The sequence below is a fragment of the Garra rufa genome, chromosome 25 (assembly GCF_049309525.1).
Source record: "Garra rufa chromosome 25, GarRuf1.0, whole genome shotgun sequence".
Lineage (NCBI taxonomy): Eukaryota > Metazoa > Chordata > Actinopteri > Cypriniformes > Cyprinidae > Garra > Garra rufa.
In genome coordinates, this window is record NC_133385.1 from 37,378,846 (window position 1) to 37,405,035 (window position 26,190).

General features: G+C 44.0%; 1 protein-coding gene across 4 annotated transcripts; it reads right to left on the reverse strand.

The window, feature by feature from the left end:
• Positions 1–264: 264 nt before the first annotated feature.
• On the reverse strand, positions 265–26,026 carry LOC141301184 (zinc finger C3H1 domain-containing protein). Of its 4 annotated transcripts, none has more exons than XM_073831427.1 (35): positions 25,476–26,026; positions 24,524–24,895; positions 24,363–24,445; positions 24,012–24,288; positions 23,719–23,927; positions 23,516–23,636; positions 23,380–23,441; positions 19,883–20,080; positions 19,646–19,807; positions 19,433–19,564; positions 19,063–19,178; positions 18,793–18,918; positions 17,428–17,602; positions 17,208–17,339; positions 16,570–17,127; positions 16,382–16,491; positions 15,160–15,291; positions 14,959–15,080; positions 14,782–14,883; positions 14,589–14,708; positions 14,331–14,505; positions 11,204–11,390; positions 10,932–11,120; positions 7,481–7,718; positions 7,286–7,391; positions 7,014–7,212; positions 6,839–6,933; positions 5,865–5,972; positions 4,704–4,808; positions 4,438–4,603; positions 4,199–4,299; positions 3,920–4,021; positions 1,624–1,663; positions 1,292–1,354; positions 265–1,201 (listed from the first exon to the last, which is right to left on the reverse strand). In XM_073831427.1, exons 1-35 carry the CDS (start codon positions 25,867–25,869, stop codon positions 1,076–1,078), a joined length of 5,703 nt encoding a protein of 1,900 aa, XP_073687528.1. In that variant the 5' UTR covers positions 25,870–26,026; the 3' UTR covers positions 265–1,075. The 4 variants fall into 4 exon arrangements, with proteins under 4 accessions (XP_073687528.1, XP_073687527.1, XP_073687526.1 ...); XM_073831426.1 differs by having other exon boundaries at positions 14,331–14,508; XM_073831425.1 differs by having other exon boundaries at positions 4,199–4,603.
• Positions 26,027–26,190: the final 164 nt, after the last annotated feature.

The window sequence follows — 26,190 nt, forward strand, 5'->3', positions numbered from 1 at the left end:
GAACCATCTACAGTGTTAAAGAGCATTGAGTTTCTTTGAATGTTATATTTTACACATGAGAGAGAGAGAGAGAGAGAGAGAGAGAGAGAGAGAGAGAGGCCTGTTCTGTTAACATGCAAGTCATTTAAAGGCATACTATTATTGCCTGTTTGTCTCAAATGTAAGCCTTAAACTGCATGTTCATTTGTTGACACATTTTTTCAAAATTTTTCAAAAAGCCCCAAAATCACCCTAATAATAAACACGCAACACTGTATTTCTGTACAAAATAATTTAATAGAAACATTGTTCAATTATAAATTTCAAGAAAAAAAAAAAAAAACAGGTGCAAGATTATCATTCCTGCAGAATTCGTTAATCTACATGCGTGTGTGTGTGCATATATATACACACACACACACACACGCACACAAACACATACACACATGGATTTTTTTTAATTTGTGAAGAAACAACATTACATGAACAGTTTAATGATGTCTTTTGGCGTAGAGTCCACGACTACAGACACGGTGAGTGTCGGCGAGGTTTGGCAGTCTGAGGAGAGTTTCCATCAATACACTGACACTGGAGAAGCCAAACAATACTTCCAATAACAGCCGTTTCAATCCATGGTTGGCGGGGAGTAGAAAAACAAAACAAAAACGAGAAAAAGCAAAACAAAAAAACAAAAAACCCTTGGTGCTGAGCCCTTAAACTCTGGAGCTGAGTTAATGTCATTGTTCACGAGACATGGTTGAGACACCATGAGAAACAAAACAAACTCAAGTATATTTAGAGGAAGGAAGCAAGCCACCTTAAAAACAGTCACGGTCCGTCAACAACTATGACGCGACGTTAAAGAAAACTAAAAATCAAATTAAAAGTGTTAGTGTGCAAACGGGAACACGCAAATCAAAAACGACAGGAAGCGACAGGCATCATCAACAAATTCATACTTACGTACATGATGATAAAAGAGGCCCACAAACTGGATTATGGGGAGCTTATAGGTTCTTCACTGGGTTTCCGCTCCTAATACTGACTCTAGGCTAAGACGCGTGTCTGCGGATCGAGGGTGTGCTCTGGTTCTGGGTCACTCGGTTGGGCTCGGCTCTAACCCTAGCGGCTCGTTTAGACTCACTCCCGCCTCTTGGCACTTGTCAATTATTTTTTTCAGTGTGTCAGTTTTACCTCCTTCGGCCGCCTCGAACAGCAGACGCTAGAAAGAGAAAGAGAAAGAAGAGCGGAGGTGAGACCGGCGTCTGCAGCCAAACGCTGGAGTGAAAGTGTGAGGTAAAGAGCCGTTTACATCTTTCCAGAGAGCAGCGGACAGAGGCAGTTTCTGGAGCGCCTGCTGATAGAGCCGCTGGACCTGCGGACGTGCCAATGAGAGCACAAACACACCAGAGCGGGACACACAGTCAGTTCAATCGAAATGTCCACAGCCGCACACACTCACACTGCTCAACACACACACACACACCAGAGGTATGCCATCATATAAACTCTTACATATTCGTGCACTGAGCATACCCTGCAGGAAAAACAAACAAACAATAGATTCGACAGAATGAAAGCGTAAAAACTCGACAGACATCGGCCACTGTAGAGTCATGACCTGACCTCTGACCTCTCACTCACCTCTGCTCTTTGCCTTTGCTCCTTCTCAACAGCAATAGCTCTGGCGAGAAATATATCGACAGAGGACGTCAAACACTTGACCTCAGTTACGCTCTCATTGGACATCACATTCACCATCGCACTACAAAACTGACCATGCTCGTCAAAGAACGGAATGCAGACGTGAGTTCAACCAGAAGAACTGTGAACTCTTACGCTTTGACTATTCTCTTTGACTATCGGGGTGAGTCTGGTTGAGACGGCTCAAATGACTGGAATGAGTTTGTTTTCAATATTTGTGTTACATATTCCATATGTACAGGGAAATTCCCCATGGAGAGCGTGCAGGTCATGCAGCATAATCCCAACAAACAGAGACCATTCTTGCACACTTCAATGCAATTGGACCTGGCCTATATGGAGGATCAGGAGGATATAGCATTTGTTAGATTTGAGTTGTTCCTAGCACCAACTCTCAAAAAGAGCAAGGTTTGGTTCTGCAGCATGTAACCCAACAGTGGCCAACTCCTGGAGGACAACCAAACATGAAGCCTGGAGCGGCTTGGAGCTGACGTCTACGGCAGTGGTTCCCAACACTGCACACTTTGCATCTCTCCTTTGTCTGACGCAGCCATTTCCGGTCTTGGAGTCTGTACTAATGAGCTGGTTATCTGAATCAGGTGTGTTTGGTTAAGGAGACATGGAAAACATGCAGTGTTCGGGGAACCACTGATCTACTGATCTAAGGCTGTCCTCCAGGACCGGGGTTGGCCATCCGCTACTTGAACCAAGAAAAGGCAGGAACCACTCTAGCTGACCTGAAACAACTCACTTGCAATTGGGGACAACTGCATGCCATTTACTGAGGGAAATATTCGGATGAGATTCATCAGAAGCTCACTGGCCTCCAATGAAAGCCATTAACTCAACTCACTTTGATGCTCCAGTGACTTGGTTTACAACTAGTCCTCCACACACTTAAAACACCTTGCATTTCAGAAGGTAAAGGTATTTGTTTCAGCCTCCTGAAATCCAGTATTGGGTGTGGGCAATGGAGGTGGGGGCCACCCATGAATGCAACCTACACCTTGCAAAAACTGCTTCTGCAGAACACTGCCACTGGACGCAAGTCAGAAATGGAGTGCATGGGGTATGTCATCTAGTGACTAAAGCCAACCTTCTTTTAATGCTTGAAAGAATATTTCTCATAAAATAGAAATGTACCCTAATGTTGCCCTAAACCTGTATGACTTTCTATTCTGGAACGCAACAGATGATAACATTAAAGTCAGTTTTTGTCCATACAAAGGGCTCCGATATTTCTGGACTATATTTCTTCATGTCTTCTTGTGTGTTCTACAGATGACAAAAAGCCATTGGTCTTCAACCCTGCTCCTGGAAAGTTTATTTTCAACCTGCTTCAACACACCTGCCTGCAATTTTCAAGCATTCTTGAGGAGCTTGATTGGCCTCTTTGTTTGTAGCTAAGGAACAAGGTCGAAGACCTATGGTCTATCATGACCAGAACGTCTGACTTAATAAATCATGTTTATGCTAAACGTTTTGAGCAAGTAGCTCAATAAAATAAAGATAAAATGAATCAAACAAAAACTAGAATGCCTCAATCCCATATGTGACTCTGGACCACAAAAAGCCTGTCCACACCAACACAAATGTTTGGCATGAAAATTCAGTCTGATTTTCACATGTGATTTGTCTGTTCAGACCAATGCACACACAAAAACAACAGCAGATGCTCCTGGTCCAAAGCACTATTAAGCTGAGGCCTATTTCTGCCAGGAGCCCACTGGTGCTGCTCTCAACAGAACCGGCTGTGGACCAGTGGCGTGGCCGGAATAGCCCATAGTAACTTCTGCACCTCCAATTACATTCAACTGAAGTCTACTGGAGACAGAACACTTTTAAGTGTCTGTGGGTGCAGATTAAGCTTCTGTCTGAACCAGGAGCCAGGATTGTCAGGCTTAGGTACATCCAGAGAGCTGGCTGCTCTGAAAATCTCTGGGCCTAGTGAGGTTGTTTTCACTCACAGAATCAGTTGTTGTGTCTTAAGGAGAATTCAAATTTAAGTAGAAGTTAAATTAAGGAGACCCCATGGGTCTTTTCCTGTACATATGGAATATATAAGAGAGAGAAATTTGATAGAAAACAGCCAATTTAAAATAATTACCATTACACAGAATGCCTTATCGTCATCAAAAGCTATTCAAAAGAGGTGGAGCGCTACAGCGTAAACTATCATCTCATTTGGACAGACAGAAACAGATTAGCTTGATATATTTGGAGCTCGTGAACTTACATTTTCCAGATGGCCAGACAGCTTGGGATGCTACTGCACAACATTCTGCTTTGCAATTTAAAATGTTCAACATTGCCATCCTGCCATTCCTGCTGCAGCAACCTACACAACGACAAATGACACTAAACTCCAGGACATTAAAGTGCCTTTAGAAGCTCTGACTGTATCCAGTGCCACCGATTCAAGACGTTAAAGAATCAAGTATATTTCCCCACTGAGCCAGGAAAACCACTCCAATTAGACATTACAGAGTAAAAGTCAAGCAAGTGTCGTGTTTACCTTATAGCCAGTTCACTATTGCTTGGCATGATATGCTGAAGCTTTTCCAGGATCAGGCAATGTTGGGATTGGGGGAAACAACCCAAATAGAAGGATATGACCTGCAATGCACACAGCACAGAATACAAACACACTACATCTACACTGTCTGTAAACAATGAGCAGAACGCTTTACACGCAATCATCCTGCCGAGAACAAAAAACATGAAGGACTGGTTTGAGGCTTCATCATGACATACCTTGTTGTGGAAGCTGAAGCTGCTCCAGTATCGCGAGGAGCTGAAGGGCAGGGTGAGTCTGCTGGGCACCGTCTCCAGACAGCGGTGCACCAGACCCGTGAACATCTTCAGCTCGCGGACGCTCGGCTGCGGCGCCAACATCTTACTGCTGGCGAAGGACAGATAGCTGGGGAAAGGGGACAGACCGTTAACAGAGACTATGACACGGTTTAATGCTGTGGTAATAAACAGATAATTACTGATAATCAGTTTTACACTTGACCTACTCTAGCCAGAGACTGTGAACCAACTCCAGCTTCGTAATAGTTCCCAAAGCTTTCTCGAACGCATCGATGGCCTCTCTCACACTGCCATAGTTAGACTGCCAGAAACTGTGTTCAAATCAAGAATGAAGGGTTAGAGCAGAACCAGTGTGGATGGAAGAACAAACGACAGAAAGACGGACGGACAGAAAGACAGATGGACAGAAAGACGGAAAGACGGACGGACAGAAAGACGGACGGACAGAAAGACGGACGGACAGAAAGACGGACGGACAGAAAGACAGACGGACAGAAAGACGGAAAGACAGACGGACAGAAAGACGGACAGACAGACGGACAGAAAGACGGACGGACAGACAGAAAGACGGACGGACGGACAGAAAGACGGACGGACAGACAGACGGACAGAAAGACAGATGGACAGAAAGACGGATGGACGGAAAGACAGCCGGACGGACAAAAAGACGGAAAGACAGCCGGACAGAAAGACAGCCAGACAGAAAGACGGACAGAAAGACAGACGGACGGACAGACAAAAAGACGGAAAGACAGCCGGACGGACAGAAAGACGGAAAGACAGGCGGACAGAAAGACAGGCGGACGGAAAGACAGCTGGACAGACAGAAAGGCGGACAGAAAGACAGTCGGACGGAAAGACAGCTGGACGGACAAAAAGAAGAAAAGACAGTCGGACGGACAGAAAGACAGACAGACAGACAGAAAGACAGCCGGACGGAAAGACAGCCGGACGGACAGAAAGACGGAAAGACAGGTGGACAAAGACAGCCAAATGGAAAGACGGACAAAAAGTCGGAAAGACAGACGGACGGACGGACAGACAGACGGACGGACAGAAAGACAGCCGGACGGACAGAAAGACAGACGGACAGACAGACAGAAAGACGGACGGACGGACAGAAAGACAGACGGACGGACAGAAAGACAGACGGACGGACGGACAGACGGACAGAAAGACGGACAGAAAGACAGACGGACGGACAGAAAGACAGACGGATGGAAAGACGGACAGAAAGACAGACGGACGGAAAGACGGACAGAAAGACAGGCGGACAGACAGATGGACAGAAAGACAGATGGACGGAAAGACAGACAGACAGACAGACAGACAGACAGACAGACAGACAGACAGACAGACAGACGCACCAGTGCAGGAGATGCAGGTCCGGCAGCTGAGCTTTGATCTCATCCTGAAGATCATCTTTGAGGGCTGGAACTCTCAGCAGGTCTTCAGTCGGAACACCAAGAATATGGCTGAAATCATAAACATCACATCTTTCAGAACTAACACTGATAACAGAAAAGCAAGCAGGAGTGAAATATGCTTGGTGCACATAACACTGGAACAGAATGATCTATCACAGAAGAACCATAAACAACTGGGTTTTCCAATATTTTCTATAATGGGGGCCAATACCGATGGTTTATTAATTAACTGCATGAAGACAACGAGTTGCATGTCTGTTGCATAATCCAGCGGTTTTTTTTATCTGGGCAAAATAATTAAATACTTGCCAAAACAAAATAAAATCTGTACATGAAAATGTACAAATGCACAAAATAAAATGTGTACATCTAAACACGAATATGGAAACATTTGGATTTGTGCAGAATGAGAGAGGTAGGTTTCAGTTTCGCTTTTAAATTAATTTGTTTTGGCTTTACGTTTAGATTTAGCCAAAATGCAACTTTAGAGGATTTGTTGTGGAGAGAAGGGACATAAAATAGCCTAAATGTGTTTGTAATGTTTAGCTTTTTTGCTATTTACCGGTGTTTTAGCCTACATTAAGAAATAATAATATTACTAACTACTTTATGCTGGTTGTTCCTCTCAAACCGCGTATAGGAGTAACATTTTTATCCATGCTGCAAACATTTTTAAATATCTTGAAAAAGTACATTAATGTCTTTAAAACATTGACAGTTTTTCCTTTTAATACATTTGGTCAAAATCTAGAAAAGATGATGCTGTGTTGGCTATGACTAAGTGCAAGAACAGGTTTTTTAATGAAAGAAAATGCTGTATTTTATTATTATTATTAGTGCTTGATATCTGAAGTACTGAATAGGGCTATAGTGTAGACTGAATAGGGCTATAGTGTAGACTGAGGTGATGTTACCATAACACATCCAGAGGCTTGAGCTGATCTTGTGCAGATTGACAGAAAGAGTGCATGAACTTGTCAAAGAGCTCCTCCATAACACTGTGCTTCCCCTGTGGAACAGAAGCAAACTCGTGAGCGTCAGGCCATCTCTATGAAGTCTGTGAATGTTGAGATGAAGCGGTTCTCTCACCTGAGCGAGCAGACTCTCGCTGAGCCGCTGGAATACGCGAGCGCTGCCGGCGCCGTCAGAATGAGCTCGTCTCCACAGCTCTTCGGCTTTATCTGCGTGTCCTGAGGACTGGTGCAGTTCAGCGCTGATCTCCAGCAGAGGGCAGTGGAGCGGACACTCCGCCAGCAGACGCTCACACAGCGCCACAGCCTCCGGACACCTGAAACCAACAGCACCGTCAGTAAAACACAGCACTCATCAAGTCTGATCACGGTGAGACGGAGCGCCTGTACCTGTCCAGAGTCCTGTACAGATGAATGAGGTTTGAATGAAGAGGGAAACAGGCCTGAACCTGCTCACTGGACGACAAACGCTCATCCGTGCAGCGACACACAGCATCTACAGGAAACAGATCGTGTTGGAGTTTATTGTGCGTAGGTGCTTTACCACCGATGTCAGGTTTACTGAATGTTTACGAGGCGCTTCACCTGCGAACAGACTGATGATGGCGTCAGCGGGAGTACGCAGATCTCCGTCTGTCCTCCAGGGAATGAGGAAGGGCTCTGTGCACACGATTCTGGAGGGGTTGGAGTCGCTGGGGTCGTACAGACACGACGGCAGACGTCTGAGCTCCGTCAGGTGGATATAGGACAGCCACAGCAGACAACGGTCCGCCACACTCAGATGATCCGCAACGCTCGATTTAGAGCCCGAATGTAGCGCGCTCTACACACACAACAACGCAAAACTAGATTAAAACTTTATGGCTTAAGGAAGCCTAGCTTGAAAGTTTAAAGCAGCTGTAAAAGCTTAAAGTTTTGAACTTTATATAGATAGATCAGATGATTAGCATGTTGCTAGTATGGTTAGAATGTAGTTAGCGTGATTCTAACATGTTTAGTATGTTTATAGCATGATTAACAAGTTACTAGCACGTTTGTCCTACAGGGAACGGTTGTTATAAAAGCTGCAGTGTTATTCGATTTTTTAGCCAAATGTCAAAATTGTCCTATGGTGCGACTGTTACAAGCATTTAAATTACAACTTTTATAAAAGAAAAAGAAAAGCATAAACACATTAATAAATATGTCCGGCATAATTGTACAAGTGTCTATTTTAATAAATGGCAATCATTTTCATCCATATATTTCTGAAAGTGTAGGAATTTGATTCATTTTGTCTCTGAAAACCATGTCCTCTGGTGTGACACCAGATCCTGATTTTAAATCGCCCAATTCCAGACAGGAAGGACCCCACGTACACATGGTCAATTTCTGTCTCAGAATTGTACAAATATGTAACTTTTCTTTAAAGTGTTATAAAAGTCTTGTCCTTTGGTGTGACAACCATAAATTATCGAGGTCATTAATCGACACAAAAGGCTGAAACGTCCTATGGTAGATAATGTCAACCGGTGTGACTTCTGTACGGTCACACCACAGGACGAAGATGTCACACCAGAGGACAAGGTCAGTGTAAGAAGCATTTTAATTCTTTTTTCATCTTTTTCAGTGTTCTTAAATGCAATAATTACATTAAACTATTTTCTTGTACTGTTAAAGTGTCAAGAAAAAAAAGTCTAAAATGTGATACTTTGGTTTTGAAACAAAGAATTGAGGGAGAGAAATCAGAGGAAGAGAGAAGACACAGAAATATAGACAGATCCACCAGAAGGAAGGTGATCCAAAGAGAACGATGCAGAAAGTAAATAGAATCAAACTTATGCCTTAAAAAAACAGCCATACAGCTTTAAAAAACTCTTAATGAATATAGTTTAATTATGTATCTGTGTTTACAATTATTTAGTTATGTTTGTATCAAAATTAATCTTTCTTTCTCCTTTGACATGTTCAAAATTAAATAGAATTACTTTAAAGGAACACTCCACCTTTTTTTGGAAATAGGCTCATTCTCCAACTTTGCTGCTGTAATATGGACGCAGCAGGTGCAGTAATATCATGCAGCACCTGAAATTAGTTCCCAGCTGGGTAACTGTCAACGAGGAACACTCCCTGTGCATGCAGTTGGTCACGTTGTGCTGCGTGATATTACTGCACCTGCTGTGTCCATATTACGGCAGCAAACTTCCTCGACTATTACGCCGGAATGGGAGTGTAGTTCCTAATCTTATCAGCCTAGAAAATCACAGCTTTATATTTTCCGCCGGTCTTAGTACACAATATAACTACAGAAGAGTCAAGTTTTAAATAGGACAAATATGGAAACTCGTTGGTCATTTTTGAACGCGATGCTATCGGTCTAATAGGATTCAATGATCTATGCCAGGGGTTTTCAAAGTGTGGGGCGCGCCTCCCCAGGGGGGCGCCAGAGCGTGTCAGGGGAGGCGCAGGGGGAAAATATTATATATTAAAAATATACTTAGAGTTTAAATATTATATATATATATATATATATATATATATATATATATATATATATATATTTATTTTATTTAGTTTTTAATTAAACGAAGCTAAAAAAAAAAAAAGAATAGGTCAAAAATAAGAAAAACATTTCCACCCAGAAGGCTGTAGCTGTGAATTCACTTCTGTATGGCAAGCCCGCCAATGCAGCTATATGTCCAGTGACGGCTCGTCCAACAGACGAATCCGGCGGTCGCGAGAATGTCAATTGGATTTTTAAGTGCGCTCGACTTGAAACGGCGCTGTGCAGAAAGGTACATGTTTAGAATCGAAGTACCACAAGAGCTATATAGCACAGACAGCTCTGCATGCTACGTTTAAATTTACCTCAGTAAGACGCGTGCATGGATTTTGCGTTGTTCTGAGTCTGTTTACAAACCCGTTGTATATTGAGAACATTTTAATTACATGTTTTATAAATTGATAAAGGCTATTAATTAGCATGGCATTGCATCTATAGTTTATTCATATAAAAATATCCGATATGGCTTGAAGAACAGAGATAACCATTTTTTTTAACAACTATTTTTTACAAACGTCTCTATTGGAGTTAAGTGTATACCTTTGTCCATATTAGTGATTTCTTGTATGAATGAAACATTATATTACATGAATATTAACACCTTATTTTGGGTAAAAATAGGAATAATAATACTTTTCTCTAAGTTTTTTTCCTCCAGTGTAGAGGAGTTTTTTTTTTGCACTCCCTCAGTGAATGCATATGATTTATTTATTTTTATTTTTATTTTTTGTCAAAGATTTTTAATCATAACTTATTTTGGAATAAATCCTTATACCTTTCTGAACATTTATAGTTAGGCATCCTGCATGTTAACAGGCCATGCTGCAGTTGTCTGTCAAATAAATAATAATTAACAGTAAATACTGTTTAGTTTTAATGTTTAGTAATTTAATGTTTAGTAACAAAAATAATCAGAATTATATTGATTAAAAACAACATTTGTCTGAACTGTGCAGCCCTACACGACAAACACGACAAACTTCTGTATCTTTTTTGGTTAATAAAGTCTGAAAACCTTTTTTGTTAAAGTTCAGATTTTATTGTTATGGTTCAGATTCACTTAATATCTCAATATCGTTTTTATTGTTATTACTCTGTGAACAATTGCACTTTTCATGTTAACACAAATAATGATAAAAGTGAGTTAACAGTCTGACATTTTCTGTGTGTTTATATATGTGTTGGGGGGGGGGGGGGGGGGCGCCAATGGGTAAGTTGTGTCCGAAGGGAGGCCCACTGTCTTAGACTTTGAAAACCCCTGATCTATGCTAAGCTATGCTAAAAGTGATATCGCCAGAACAGGAGAACGGCTGAATGGATTTCAAAACGGTAAAACTCAACTTATTAACTCGGGGGGAGTTGGAGAATGAGCCTATTTCCAAAAAAAGTGGAGTGTTCCTTTAATGACTACCACTTCTGTCCTTTAGTGTGACGTAATGTCCTGTGGTGTGACACACATATAAGAACCACAGAGGTGTTATTTCATTTAGGCACCTTGAGTATGTTGAGAGCGTTGTGCTGGCGTCCGGTGAACACGCTGAGCTGAACTCTGAAGAGCAGAGACTCCAGCAGCTGGAAGGAGCGCAGCTCCGGCCTGACGTCACACGGCGTCTCCAGCAGGTGCTCTATCAGACGGCCGCACACGTAATCCTTGCCCTCGAACCCGCTCTCCACGCTCATGTACTGGAACACAGACACAAACCAGAGCTGTGGATGCGCTCAGACATGCAGGCCGCTTGAAAAGACAATCGGTTGTTTGCACTCACGGTCCACCAGACGTCGTAGTGTGGCGCGTGCTCCACGGCCATCTCACACATCTCCTGGACCTCCTCTCTGCCGCCGCGCCGCGAGAACAGCCGCAGATAGTGACGCCACACCTCCGTGTCCTCGCGGTTATCCTCCAGCGCACGGGACAGAGTGTTCAGAGCCGCGTCCAGACACTCCGGCACAGACCTGCACACACAACACACGTCTAGAGCGGACCGATCCGATCACATGATGACGATGACGACGAGTGTAAACGCCGCCAGTGGAAATGCAGAGAGTTTCTGCGCAGCAGGAAGTATTATTATTATTATTATTATTATTATTATTATTATTATTAGGGAGGTAACGATATTATTAATATTGTGGTATCGCAATAGCAAAACTCTGAATATTATCATGGTCACATGACGATATGAAACAACAGGTATTCTGGCCAAAACGTGTAATTTTATTCTGATATCCAAGTTATTCTAACATGAAAGCTGTTTAACTAAAACTGAAAGCACAACATGGCTTAAGTGGTTTATCCAGTCTGTTATCGTTGTTTCAAAGCAAAGTGTGCACTTCATTCAGGCAATCAGCTCATGATCCGGTGTTTTCTGCGCCTCAGAACGGCTCTGTTCACAGTAAATGAATGCAGTGAAGCGGTTTATTGAATGTGCTGTGAGCTTAGCGCGCGTTTGGGAACACAGCGGCCACCAGCTATGCTTTATTTTAGCTGCAGATGATTACAGCATAGATTTGTATTCACTAGATTTGTAGCCAGACATGTGCTGGAAACATGCTATCTATCTATATCTATCTATCAATCAAACATTAAAGGGGCTATATGTAACTTTTTCCCCAAAATAAACGTAACAATAGCCTTTTTATTTGACCATTTATGACTCCAACATCTCCTGATGAGCATACTGACACCTTGTCAGCTCACAGTGGGTGCACCTATAAGCCTGTATCCTATTTTTCCTATTTTCTGTCGGGTCGGATTTTTCGCGCGCCGTCTGCGGATGTGACGTCATGTTAAACGGTTCAGATCACTCTGCCACCACCGCTAGTCATATACATTGCAAACAAACTTAGTTTCTCAAACAATAGCTGTGTCTCATTTGGAAGGCTGCGCCCTCCGGAGGTCGAATCCTCTGTAGGACGTGTATACGAAGTGTCCTTAACTTAGAACAAAAACGAGATGGTCTCCGTAGGACGGGAGGAAAGAAAAAAAAGGACAGTTGGAAAATGAAACAGGATTTATCACGTTACTATGCAAACAAATTTAGAGCATCGTTGCACTCTCACACTACTTAAATGAAGGGAAATTATTTTTAAATTTGTAAAGTAATTTGAAAAAAAAAAGCTTTTACTTGTTTTATTTTATTCATTGTTTCAAGAGCTGCAGCATATCTGTTAGAGAAAAAAATAGGAGGATATTAAGAACAACCTTATCCGTTTTTACCAATTTAAATGATAAACACCACATCTTAGCTTGTGTGTACATCTGCCGGTGCCGGCATTTTTCAAATTAACGACAGTTGTTTACGGCGACGCAAAGAATTGTGGGTTATCTGTAGTAGCAAAGGATACATTTCATGCATCCTTCGAATTCCTGTGAAAGAAGGTCGCATTCGAAGGTCGCATTTGAAGTGTCCTACTTGCTTTTCTGAAATGAGACTCGCCTCGATGACGTATGCAGCCTTCGAATGCGACTTCCGGAGGGCGCATCCTTCTAAATGAGACACAGCTAATATATGTATTTGACTGTTCTTACCTCTGTAAACATAATGTTGACTTCTTTGCAGTGGATGACTTGTGAAGTGTGTGCGAGAGCGAGCAGAAAGGAAGAGCAGTTCCGTTTTTTGGCCCCAGGTGTCAGTCGCGAGTTTAAATTTCACAGAGTTACATATAGCCCCTTTAAGCAATTAAAACTACTTTAAACGTCAAACTATTTCAGACTGAAAACCCCCAAACTTTTAAAACTTGGAATTCTTTTAAAACTTTTTTTTAAAACTGTTCAAACTTTGTCTTAAACTAGAGAGAAAAAAAAAAAAAAAAAGTTCAACTTTAAAATATTTAAAAAATAAATGAATTATTTTTTTGTACATTACAATAAAGGTTGTCTCGTAGACTTCATAACGTGATATTATTGTATTTTTATTATAGATTTTAATATCGTTACATCCCTAATTATTATAATACATTTCTTATTTTGTTTCAGTTTGTGATCATGTTATTACTATTTTTATATCACATTGAATGGATCAAAAAATGTTAATTAAGTGGAAAGATGTGAAAAGATATGTTTTCCATATTTTTTCTCTATGTTAGGTTGGTTCTTGTAAAAATTATACCTTATTATACCTAAATTATACAGAGTAAAGAGTCATTTATCAGCCTCAGATATTTTTGTTTTCTAGTAAGACTGTAGACAAAGGAAAATACCTGCACCTGAAAACAAAATACTGCAACGTTTGCCCTACTGAACACATCAACAGTGTAAATTGAAAGTGGAATATTGCGTATTAACATAATTAAGTTATGAGTAAGGGTGTACTCACACTAGGCAGTTTGAGCCGTGCCCGAGTGCGTTTGACTAGTGTGAGTGCTCCGAACCGTGCCCGAGCCTCGATTAGCCGTCCCTGGCCCGCTTGGTTCAGTTGGACTCTGGTGCGGTTCGCATGCAGTGTGAGCGCTAACCCTGCTGGAGCACGGAACAGGACGTGTGACGTCACGCTTTTGCGAGGTAATCAACGTTTTTATAGTCCGTAATCAAAGCTGCAAAGTCCTTGCTGCACTTCAGCTGGTAATTGCAAACCTCCTCATACGAGCAGCACGACTGCGTGAAAACTGTTGTGCCACAAAGGCGATAGACCTGTTTTAACAATAGGCTGTGGACCACCGCGGAACAAACGACTCAAAATGACTATCCACAAAGTAAAAAGAGCGATGGACTAAATTGCGTTCCGCGAGAGCGCCGCTCTTCCCGTTTATCCTGAAACCATCGCAACATAATGACGTAAGGGCAACCGTGCCTAGTGCGAGTACACCTGAAGTATTAAAAATAGTGAGTTTGATGCATTGAAATGATTTTAATGTTCAACTGTATTGATCTGCATGGCAGTGTCCCACACTCACGTGTCTCTCTGATTGAGGTACTTGAAGGCCAGTTTGATCCACAGCTGCACATCATTGGGGCTCTCCAGCACACTGGTCTCCAGATTACTGATGTCATCCGTCTCGCTGTCGAAGTACCTCTTATCGTCCTGCGTGACGCACACATCAGCCCACGACCAGCGCTCCTGGACGCGCCCTTCTGCGGGACAGGAAGAGAGAGGAGTCAGTGATATCAGGCCTGATTTACCGCATCGGTGACGTCAGTGCGGCGACTCTGACCGTGAACGGGAGCGGAGACGTCCACAGCGCTGAGCTCTTCATCCTCCTGAGCCTGTGTGTTCACTCTCTGAGCGTCAGGTCTCCATTTCCTCTGGGCCTTGAACGTGGTGAAGGGAGGAACTGACAGAAAGGAGCGAGGGTCAGCTGCAGCGCAAACTAAACTCAAACAACGGCGGCGTGACGCGGGACTCACTGTGTCTCAATCTCTCGTTGACTTTGCTCACGAGCAGAACCGCCTTCTGGTCCGTCCCCATGCGGTCCTTATTGGGCCCCAACAGTTTCTTCATGTATTTCTCTGTGAACAGAGACGGAGCTGGTGACGGATGTGCTGTCTGCTGATGGTCAGAGGTGTGGTGCGGCGTGAGGTTACCTGTGGCGGCGCTGATGTCGCTGCTGCTGCTGGCGTCTGTGCAGCCGATCAGAGGCAGACTGTAGGACAGGATATCCTCAAACAGCCGACTCTCGCTGAGGGTGCAGTCCCTCATGTGCTGCCTGAAACACACAGACCGCTTCAGACACAGAGTCAAAACACAGCAGAACCTCTAACAGCGCGGCGTACATCCACACGTACCACGTGCAGTCGTCGTCGTTACACGTGCCGGTGAGATCGAAGCGGCAGAAGCGCTTCTTGGGCTCGATGGCGCTGCTGTAGGTGACGGAGCGGAGCGAAAGCTTCTCTTTGGTCCGGTAATACGGGCTGAACCTATGTTTGAATGAAGAAATGTCATGAATGCACACTATTACAGCCACTATATACATGTTTATATTTCAACAGGGAATTAGAGCATTAAAAAAAAATTGACATTAGGGCTCAAATGATCAAAAAAAAAAATGCAGTTATGCATTAAAATACCACAGAAAGACAGTTAGTCAATATCACATGAAGAGTGCCAGTCTTTTCACCTCATGATTACAAATGTGTACAAATTTTATGCAACAATTTTATGTTAATATTCAAGACTAACATTTTAGACACCATATTAGGTGCTTTTGCTCTATTTCGCCAGCAAAAACCATTCCAAACACAGCCACTGCACTGTCTTACATCTCTGCTCAACATGACAGTGTTTCGTTCCTGAATGAATCAAGCGTTTAAATGATTCGGTTCAATCGCAGTGACTTGCTGCCACCTACTGGCAGTTTCTTTTTAACTTTTAAAATAATTGTAAATATTAATGTATAATGTTTTATGTTATGTAATATTAAAAGACAATTGCATTTGTAACAGCAGGTTAAATGCATTCATGTCCCTCTGAGCTGAAGTAAACTCTGTGTGAAAAGGCCTGCATCTAAATGCCTCTTCAAACGCAGATCTTGAGTTTCCTCTGCAGTGCAAAGATTTGAAAAGTTAAGTTAAATGCAACGAAGTTGAGTTTTTTTATACTTTTATTTTTGATGTATGCCTTAGTTTTACTTTGTGCAGTTTACGTTTTTTAAAGTTGTATTTTTAGTTATATAATTTTTTTTATAAATTTGCATTTTGAATGTAATTTGGCAAATAAATAGATTTTGTTTTCACGGTTATTAATGCATGCAATTTCAGCAATAAAAGGAAACAGTTTATTTCAAGAGACCTTTCTTATTTTCTCTTATATATTTAGTATTGCTCTTTAATAAAGAAAAATTACTTCTTATTACTTCTGATTACTCGATTGATCAATGGAATAATTGGTAGAATACTTAATTACTAAGATAATTGATAGCTGCATAAAAACAAGCACATTTTCAGTTTTTTTTTTTTTTTTTTTTTTTGCAAAAGCTGAAGTACACTTCAGGCTTATCTGGAGCCAAACCTGTATGATTTGAAGACTAGTAAAGGGCTGTGATATGGTCCAAACGCTTCCGGTTTTGGCTCCGCTCGGCTCTGATGAGCTGCCGTCGGATCGAAGTCCACCTGCACGACCTGCACGAGACACAGCATGAGAAGAGAAGAAAACGCTTGGATACCGATGACCAGAGACCACCGTCTTGAGGACCGTACCTTCTCGAGAGCCGTGCCGTCCTCGGCGCCGCAGCGGAGCGAGAGCAGCTCCTCCCGCAGGAGCTCAGAGACGCCGACACACCTCTGATAGCGCTGCCGCAGATCCTCCACGTTCAGCCCCAGCAGCAGCTCCGGCAGACCGTCTGAGCCGCAGGACGCCGCTTTGGCCTGTTTGACGGGCATGGGTGAGGCGGCGGTCTCCAGATGGCACAGTTTGGGTTTGGTGAAGGAGCCGGACTCCCGGAAGGAGCGGCGGCGGTTGTTGGGCGTCACCGAGGCGGGATTCTGCTGCTCGTCCTCCTCGGCCTCCGCGTCCTCACTGGACAGGGTGAGCTTGTCCTGGGTCAGGTCGTGCAGAGAGGGCTGCGGCAGCGGGTAGAGAGCGCCGGGCGTCTGTGGGGCCGCCGGACGCGGCTCTGCTTGCCGTAACGCCTGCGCCTCTTTGAGTTTCTGAATCTTGAGGGCGTATTCTGACTCCAGCTGCTGCAGACGCTTCTTCTGCGCGATGAGCTCTGCGTAATGTGCGTCCGAGCGATCCACGCGCCGAACCTTCACCGGCTGCGAACACAAACACATCGGTTCATCGTTAGACAACGTCATCTTCATCGAATCATCTGCGTGAACGGTGCGGCTCTTACGGAGTAGATGGAGGCGGATGCGGCGCGTTTGAGAGCGGCTGGAGCTGCGGCGGCCTGCGCCTGAGACAGATCTTTCTCCAGCCTCACAGACTGCTGCTTCTTCACAATCACACGATGCTGAACTCTCTGAACCTGCGGCCCAACACGTTAGATTCACACCACACACTCATTCAATACAAAGAATACATGAGGACTATATTAGACCCACGGTTCAGCTCACCTGCTCCTGCAGTTTCTTCAGCAAGACTCTGTTGGCGCTCACGATCTTCTCTGACGCCAGCAGCTGCTCTTTGAGCCGCGTCACCTTCCCCTCGGCCGCTTTCAGAGACTCTTTCTTCTTCACTTCCTGTTGCAGGAGCTGCTTCAGCAGAGCCTCGTCTTTACACAGCTGCGCTCTGAACAGGAATCACGGTTATCGTCAGCGTGAGTGCGTGTCTTCACAGCAAATGTACACTGATCAACACGGCGTTCAGCAGCTTTCACGAAGTTTTAATTTAAGAGTTTAAAACCTTCTTAAGACAGAGTAAGGAAAACTTAAGGCCATGTCCACACTAATACGTTTTAGTTTGAAAACTCATCTTTTTCTCTCCGTTTTGGTCTTCTGTCCACACTGAGACGGCGTTTTTGTCAAGGAAAAATGGAGCTTTTTGAAAACGCTCTCCAAAGTGGATAAATTTGAAAAAGCCATTTTCACGTTGTAGAGTAGACTGTGACGAATATTTAGTCATGTGATGCATATTGTACCAATAGATATCTACGTTTACAGCAGTAATTGTGGCAGTGCTATTCACTGTCACACTGCTGCTAAAGAGATTTACCTTGTACACTCTTCAAATTACAGTCCTGAAATGATGACAGAAAATTTACTCACAGTTGCTGTCCTGCAAAACATGACGACAGCTGCTTTTCAGATAAAATATGAATGAACACGACATAGACGCGTCGGTGAATGATGAGATATTTCCGTAAATGATCCCGCCAGAAGAATTGCGTGAAAACTTATTACGTCTGTATAATTTTGGAGGCTTTACGCATGCGCAGTAAGGCCAATTTGATGTTTTCCTACGTCTCAGTGTTTCAACTTTTGGAAAACGCTTGGAAACGCTAGTGTGGACGGAGAGCGTTTTAAAATGAAAACTCCATTTTCAAACGTATCCGGATTAATGTAGACGTAGCCTAAGAAATACATTCAATGTGAAAAATGTCTCTAAATGTCAGAGATTCTTGAATCAAGATGCATTTACTGGAGAAGCAAAATGCCAGAAGTCTTGTTAATTTGACCTGAGAAAGCCAACTTATTCTTTAACTCTACAAACTTCAAACTCAGTCCAGATCTTCAGACTGATCTGACTCCAGTTGCTAGATCTACCCATCTACTCATCAAACGTAAAACTTTTCAAACTTTCAGGTCCAGCTTTCTCAAGCCAACTTAAAGTTTGTTTTGACAAACTTTTTTTTTTATCTAGTTTTCTGTTAAATTGATCAAAATGAAGTGAGTTTATGATTAAAAGCACCAATGAGTGAATATCCAGCACTGGTCTTAAATGAAACCTGTTAAAGACCCACAGAAACCCTGTCATCTCACTTGTGCTGATTGAACCTCTCCTGCAGATCCGCTGCTCTTCCCAGGACGTCCATCTCCGAGTCTGATCCCGCAGGAGACGGGACGCCCATCACAAACTCCAGCCGACTCGATCTCTGCTTCTCCAGACTGCAGCACATCACATCAGTGTTTAACACGCTTCAGTCATGTGCTTCATTCAGTAAATGTTCCTCAAAACATTAACTCCAGTCACCACCGACACCGGCGTAGTTAACAGCACCTGATGAGTACGGGAGACGCGAGCAAACACACCTGGCCATGTCGTCTCTGAGCAGGCGATACTCCATCTTCTTAACGTCAGGAAGCGCTTCTGCACTCTTCACTGGGTTGTTCTCCTTCTCTGACACCGAATGCTTCGGTTTGGCTGCCTGAAAGCAAAATACCATCAAAAACTGGTGAAAATGTGGCATAAACGATTTCCCAAATTAATTACTCAAGTGAGTGGGTTCCATTTAGTGAATAAAGCACACGTCAAAGATTACATCTGAAAAGTCACTTGATTCAAATTCACAGACTTTTTAGTTTCAGACAATTCTATCCAGTTTGAAGAAAACATGTTTCATATTAGTTGCGTCTTTGAAGGCCATTCAGTGTATTGCAGTTGACAGAGACCGACACGCACCTCTACTGTCCTCCGCGCTTCTTTGATCATGGACTCCAGTCCTCCAAACACACTCTGAGCGGGGCTCTCGCCGTCGGAGTCGCTGTCGTCAGACGCGTTCAGGCGCACCACCACGCTCTTGTGTCGAGGCAACTGCAACAAACGCACGGAAAACCCACATATAACGCCTTCTCTCTCGATTACGTCTGACCTACGGACTCCTGCGGCACTCACCACAAACGGGCCTTTGGGGACGGGCTGTCCCCGTACGAACTTGAGCGCCCGCGCGTGAGACATGACGGTGTTGAGGCTGACGGCGGTGAGGTTGTTCCTGGTGTTGGGCTGAGCCGCGGGTCTGAGAGCCGGAGACGGGGGCCCGCTGCTGCTGGACGCGTCCTACAGAGACGAGAGCAGCCGTCACACCTGACCTGATGATTATTATTATTAACACCTCACTCTGATGCGCCTTACCTCCGCTTTAACGGCTCGTTTGCTGGCCAGAGACTTGAGCAGCTCTTCTCGCAGCAGCATCTCCTCTTCCTCTTCCTCGTCAGCGAACGGCGGCTTCGGCGGCTGCTCCGCTTCATCTGGGGGCGGCAGCGGAGGCAGAGGAGGAGCGGGAGTCAGCCGCACAAACTCCATCTGCTGCAGGTAGTGCTGCGCCACACCCTGACACACAACCACAAACATCACCTTACAGTTGAGGAACAGACGGATGTCAAGGTGAACTACGTAGCACAGAGGTGAAACGGAAAGAGGCTGTCAGATTATCACATTTGGCTGATGATTCATTGTCTAAGAAATAATTGCGATTATGGCAATTAATTGTCTGGTTTATGGCTTTGACATACATTTTTGTGCACATTGTTCATTAAATTGTTACAAAGGACTGTAATTAGGGACAATATAACATGGAAATGTTTCTGAAAACCAGAGTTACCTTCGGAGACACATTCATATAAACACCCACTCCAATACTAGATTTTTCTTCAAATATATTGAGAATCGTATTCTGTTCTCTCTGTGACCATTCTGGACACATACACACTGCGGCTGAATTCAGTTGTCAGTTCACCTTTTACTCTTTAATGGTGTTCTGTACACACATCATTCAATAAAATACTGCAGTGCATTCAACAACCGCGTGAACTCCCGAAAAACACAGCTAACATTAGTGACAACCGCTTTTACAGAAACGCTATGCAGTGTGGAGCCTTGAATTTCTCTTTTTTTCTACAGCCATTGGGCCGGGCTTCAGGCCAATTTTCACATCATAGTTCAGATGCGGGCTAGGAATCTGGCCCGTTTTAGGTTTCTCCTCCTCTTTATATTTTAGACATCCATCAATTATGGTGACTAAACTTCGAGACTTCACTTTCGAGACTCAGACAGCTTTTAGTGTCTCAGCCTTCAGCGCAGCTGGAAGAGATCCGCGTTCAAGCGCACGCAATAGACTGAAACTTATATATATATATATATATATTTTTTTTTTTATCACGTCTGTGAGGCATGTATTCACTGAGTTTCGGGTCATTTTTGTGAAGCGCCCCTGTTCAAGAACGAGACAGCCGATCAAGCGCATCATGTTTGTTTTCTTTATTTTATAAAAGCTCTGTTTGTAATGTTTTGCTGATATTGTGAGTGCACACAAATACAAGTAGACCCCTTACAGTTCCGAATGATGTATTACTCTTACCTTTGAGAGCAAAAATGAGAGATCATTTTAAATGGTTTCCACTGTAAACATGCGCGTGCTGGCGCCTGAACGTCCTGTAAAGCCCGCTTCAGTTTCCACTCTCCACAAAAACGATCGGATAAGCGCCTAATAGTGCATATTTATCTGGGTTTAATGTTTATACGAACATTGTTTTATATTTGAGATGTTTTTATATCTATAGATTTCATTTTGGGCAAGTTGTGATGATTTGAGAAGGCAAATGGATTAAACAGAAATTGAGTAAACTTCTGCTGGCCGCTTTTCGTTACTTTAACAAACAAAAACTTATATTTAATGAACAAAAAATGTTTTTTAACTTAAAAAAAACTAAACGAAATATAATGACTTTGCCATTACACACAAAACAGAACTATTTTAACAGCTGAAACAGTAAACTATTTTGAGAGAAGGGGGAAAAACGACGGGTCGGACTCGGCTCTAATGCAGTGTGCGCGAAACTGAACTGAACGACTAGTTGTAGAAAAAAACGAAAATCAAATGCTTTATGATGAAAATAAGACAAAAATATAGCGATTCATGTCAGCTCACTTTGATAACTCCATAAACCTGATCGCTTTTCAATCCCAGCTTAATCTTGTAAAGCGCTTGTAATGAGTGATCATGGCACAGACAGCACACTGTGAAGCAGAAACAAAACTATGCCTCCATCCACTGTTCTTTGGTTAAACTGTTGGAAAATAGCGAGCATTTTGTCACTATCACTTATGTCATAGTAACAGATAATAAATGAAAGAAAGTCTAAATGTTGCTATGGTTTCCAAGCTGTCAATCATCGCAGTAGACTTTAGGGGATTTCACTCCTGTGTTTAAATGCTGCTGTCACTAGGGCTGTCGCGGTTAAGGAATTTCCCTTGCGGTAATTTTGAGTGGCTCAGTAGCGCGGTATGCGGTATTACTGCCATATATATATATATATATAATTGTGTGTAGGCTGTTACAATGTAAGGTCATATTCAGAAATCAATAAACCGAAACCAAATCGCGTTGATACATGAAGTGAAGTAAACAGTACTTACATAGAAACCTAGCCAGAAAAATGTCAGACATATTTAGAGGCTTTGCATCTGAAATCTTCGTATATACAACAGTTAGCGCGCACCCTCGAGTCTGACTGGACAAGAGACTTTCTGTCAGTATTTCACCTGCGTGTTCTAGGCGAGCTGTCAGTCAGTGCAGTTTCATTGTTCAAGATGGAGGCAAGAGACTATCTTTGAGTAAGTCTTTAAACCGTTCATTCAACTAAACGTTCAAAAACGCTTATTTATTCAAAAAGAGACGTAATGAAACACGAAGTTGAAATCATTTTAACTTTAATCGCCACTTTTAAAGGCTCAGCTGACCAGCAGAGCATCGATGTTAAGACAGAGATTTCACTTTCCTTGGACATGACAAGCTAGTTTCACATACATGCCTGACTTGGTCTGAAAGACAGACGCAGGTAATCGCACAAGCTCAGTCGATCTCTCTCTCATTCGCTGTCTGTTTAGGCTTGTTAAGTGCATATCTACTGAGCCTCATAATAAACACATTATGTTATCATTACTAACTTATTACTAATTTAATATTCAGCACACAAGCATTAAGTGAGAAGGGCAAATCCTTAGGAAAAAAGAAAACAGGCAAATATCGCGGTTGCTGCGGTTGTTGCATTCCTCTGCGGTTATGCACGTCAATAGCGCGGTATTGCGACAGCCCTAGCTGTCACTCCTGGAACTCAGTGTGTATGTGGCCTATAGACGTTTTTCCTGAACACGGAAGTAAGTCCGACTCTTAACTGAAAGAATGCTTTGCATTTCCGGTCTGCATTGTTTCTAGTCAAATAAGGGTATATTCCAAGCTAATAAACTAATGTTAAACCTATTAAAATGTTTTTTTAATAGCACATGGCTCCATAGCGCCATCACTCGGCAATGTCGCAATGACCGTCATTTGTCAGTGCCTCACTTTAATGAGTGTGTAGATGACACGAAGCAGCGGACGTTAGCCACATTAAAAACAGATGGACGCTATTTGAATGGGTTCCTATGGAAACCGGAACAGAAAAGCATTCCATCTGACGTCAGAATTGGTAATAGCGGCGCTCATCGTTTACTCAGGAAAAAGGTCTATAGGAGTGCACTGCTGTTTTGTGGCTCCTAAAGGATGGCATTAATCTCGGTTGTCTGGATTGACCATGATTAGATGACGGTTGTTTAATAATCGTGACAGGCCTAGTTGAGGATGAACATACCTGTCTGTGAGGCGTGGACTCCAGAGGAAACACAGCCAGCATGTCGTGCGTCGGTGAAGCGGCTGCAAACGATCATCGACACGGTTACAATCTGAAATGCGTTTGAGTGACTAGAGTTTAGAAGAGACTCCTGTACCTGGAGAGTTGGTTTCGCTGTCCGTGTCCATCGCCACCTCATCGTAGTTATCATACTGGTAGAGGTTTCCAGACGTGTCCAGACTCTGTTTGGCCAGTTTCCTCTGATCGGCGTCTGTGGACTGTAAGAAACACACGTCACATGATCGTCCGACTCCGCTGAGACACTTCAGCATCAGGGACAGGAGCGTCTGAGGGTCTGACCTTGCTGCGGGAGCGATGTTTGGAGCCCACCAGCTTCATGAAGCGGTTGTACTGCTCGTCCTGATTGGACAGGTCTCTGATCTTCCGAATCTCGTCCTCTCTCTTCCTCCTCTCCTCCTCTTCCTCCTGCTTGCTCCTCTGCTCCTCCTGCTGTCTCTGCTGCTGGAGTTTCCAGTTGCGCAGCTGCTGTTTCCTCCACGCCTGCTTGGCTGTAATAGACACACAGGAAATAGAGCGATCAGACAGACGTGGGTTTGGTGTGTCGGTGTGAATGCGTTTTATAGGAGTCTTACTCAGGTGAGCCGGTTTCTTGGCTCTGGCCGGCCCTTTGCTCTTATCCGGAGTTTGTCCGGGTTTGACGGGTCTCGCTCTCTCCTGCGACCTGCACGCCGCGTTTCCTCTGACGCCCGTCTTGTTCCTGTCGCACGGAGACTCGCTCTTGACGTCTTTGGTGATCTTCTCCTTGCTCTCCTTCAACACCTGCTGCTCCTTCTGCTGCCACCTCCTGCTGGCCGACTGCAGAGCCAAGAGACGCAGCTGCAGCTCCGACAGATCGTCCTCATCCTCCTTCTACAAACACATCAGCTCATTCAGCTCAACCCATCAACAACTGAACCATCAACTATCGGGTTTGGGGCGAGTACCTTGGGCTTGGGCTGGATGACGGGGGTCTGGTCGCTCACAGCAGAGATGTTGAGGTCCGACTCTGACTCCTCGTCCTTCACAGCTGAGAGGAAATAATCATCATAAAATAATGAGCATGTTCACAAATAATGAAACTACTGAAGTGTAAGATCTGTGGTACCGTCTTCTTCGTTCCCGCCCTTCTCCTCTTCGTCGCCGTCCGGTCCCTGCACTTCCTGTGTGCTCCTGCTGTTGAGAGCGTCTCTTTCGGCGGGCGTCAGCAGCTTCTGTCGGAGCGGTTTGAGGTTGAACGCCTGAAACACTTTCTTCTCCTCCCTCAGGGTGGAGACGGGCTCCTCCGGCGGCGGGACGGGGTCGGCGGGCGGCGTCTCGTCCTCCTCTTTCAGGGCCATTCGCTCCTCCTTCCGGATGCACTCGAGCTCCAGCTGGATCTGTTTGTACTTCAGCAGCAGATCCTCGAAACTCTCGTCCGTGGTCTCGGCTTTAGGAGCGCTGTTTACCGGCCTCCGCATCTGATTTCTGACCGCTTTCTCTGAGAACCAGTGGTTAAGAAGCAATGTTCTTGTTTTTCTTTGTCGCTGCTGTAACAATGTGAAAACACACAACTATATTCTGCACATCCGTGGTCCGCTGTCCCGAATTAATTTAACCATAAATAATTCACAGAATGCTCTCATTTTTCTCTCAAATGCTTTGAAATGTAACTTCTGCTCTTTTTACTTCTAATCCCTATCAGTCGTGTTTACTGGAATGTTTCTAAAGGAAAATGACTGAAAAAATAACTCTTTTAGATCTATGCACTCATTAACATACAATGGCACACATTTACAGCACCCAGTGATTAGCCAATCAGAACAGAGCATATTTACACACTTCAAATAAAAAATTGAAAGCATCAGGAAGTGTGTGAGAAAATCAAGTCACGACTCTTTTACAATAACATGAAATTAAATGATGAGAGCATGAACTATGAAAGTAAATACAGCAGTCCAAAGCATTCATTATTGTGGTACAGTGCCCTCAGATGGTAATATTTGATACCCGCTATACTCTGGCGGTGGTCATTACTGTAGTACCGGTGAGTGTGAGTGTAGTGGCTAAGGTAAGGATACGTTTCCTGTTGGGCGAGTCGGTTCTGCAGCCGTGATTGTCCGGGAATCGCTCGGTCCAGTCTCGCGTCCAGTCCGGCGCTCTGTGTGCGCGGTACCTGAAGCGGCCCAGCGCGCCGTGACTGCGCTCCCAGAAGCCGGAGCGCGGCGCTGAGTCGAACGCCTGCCGGAGGCCGGAGGGGAAGGGCGGATGAACGGCTCTCAGCGGCACCGGAGCGCTGTTGTTGAGCATGGGTCCCGGTAAACGGCCTCTCCTGTTCATCATGGGGCGGCCGGGGCGGGCGCGTCGCGGAGGCCTCGCGTTCTGCCGCTGCCTCTGCGGCTCGTCGTCGAAGATTTCCCCGTCCTCCAGCTCGCCCTCCTCTTTCGGAGACGGACAGCCCGAGTTGACCTCCATTACTGATAGTCGCTGAAAACGGGAAGCGTTTACTTACAATTCATGCTGATAATAAGGACTGAATAGTTGGCATCGCGTAAGGAAGCGTCAAACGCTCTACTAAGCAGCTTTCAGTGGAACATCACACTCATCCCCACTGCTCCACCTCTGAGTATCGCGAGACTTCATGCACTTCCCGTCTCTTTCTCGTAGATAGGCTGGGGAAATTATTTCTGAGGTTTGTCAGTCAAAGGACAGCACCGAACACCGACTGAACAACACATCTGTCACGAATCAAACATTACATCACTGTATTTCAGCCGATTGCATTCTCTTAATGGG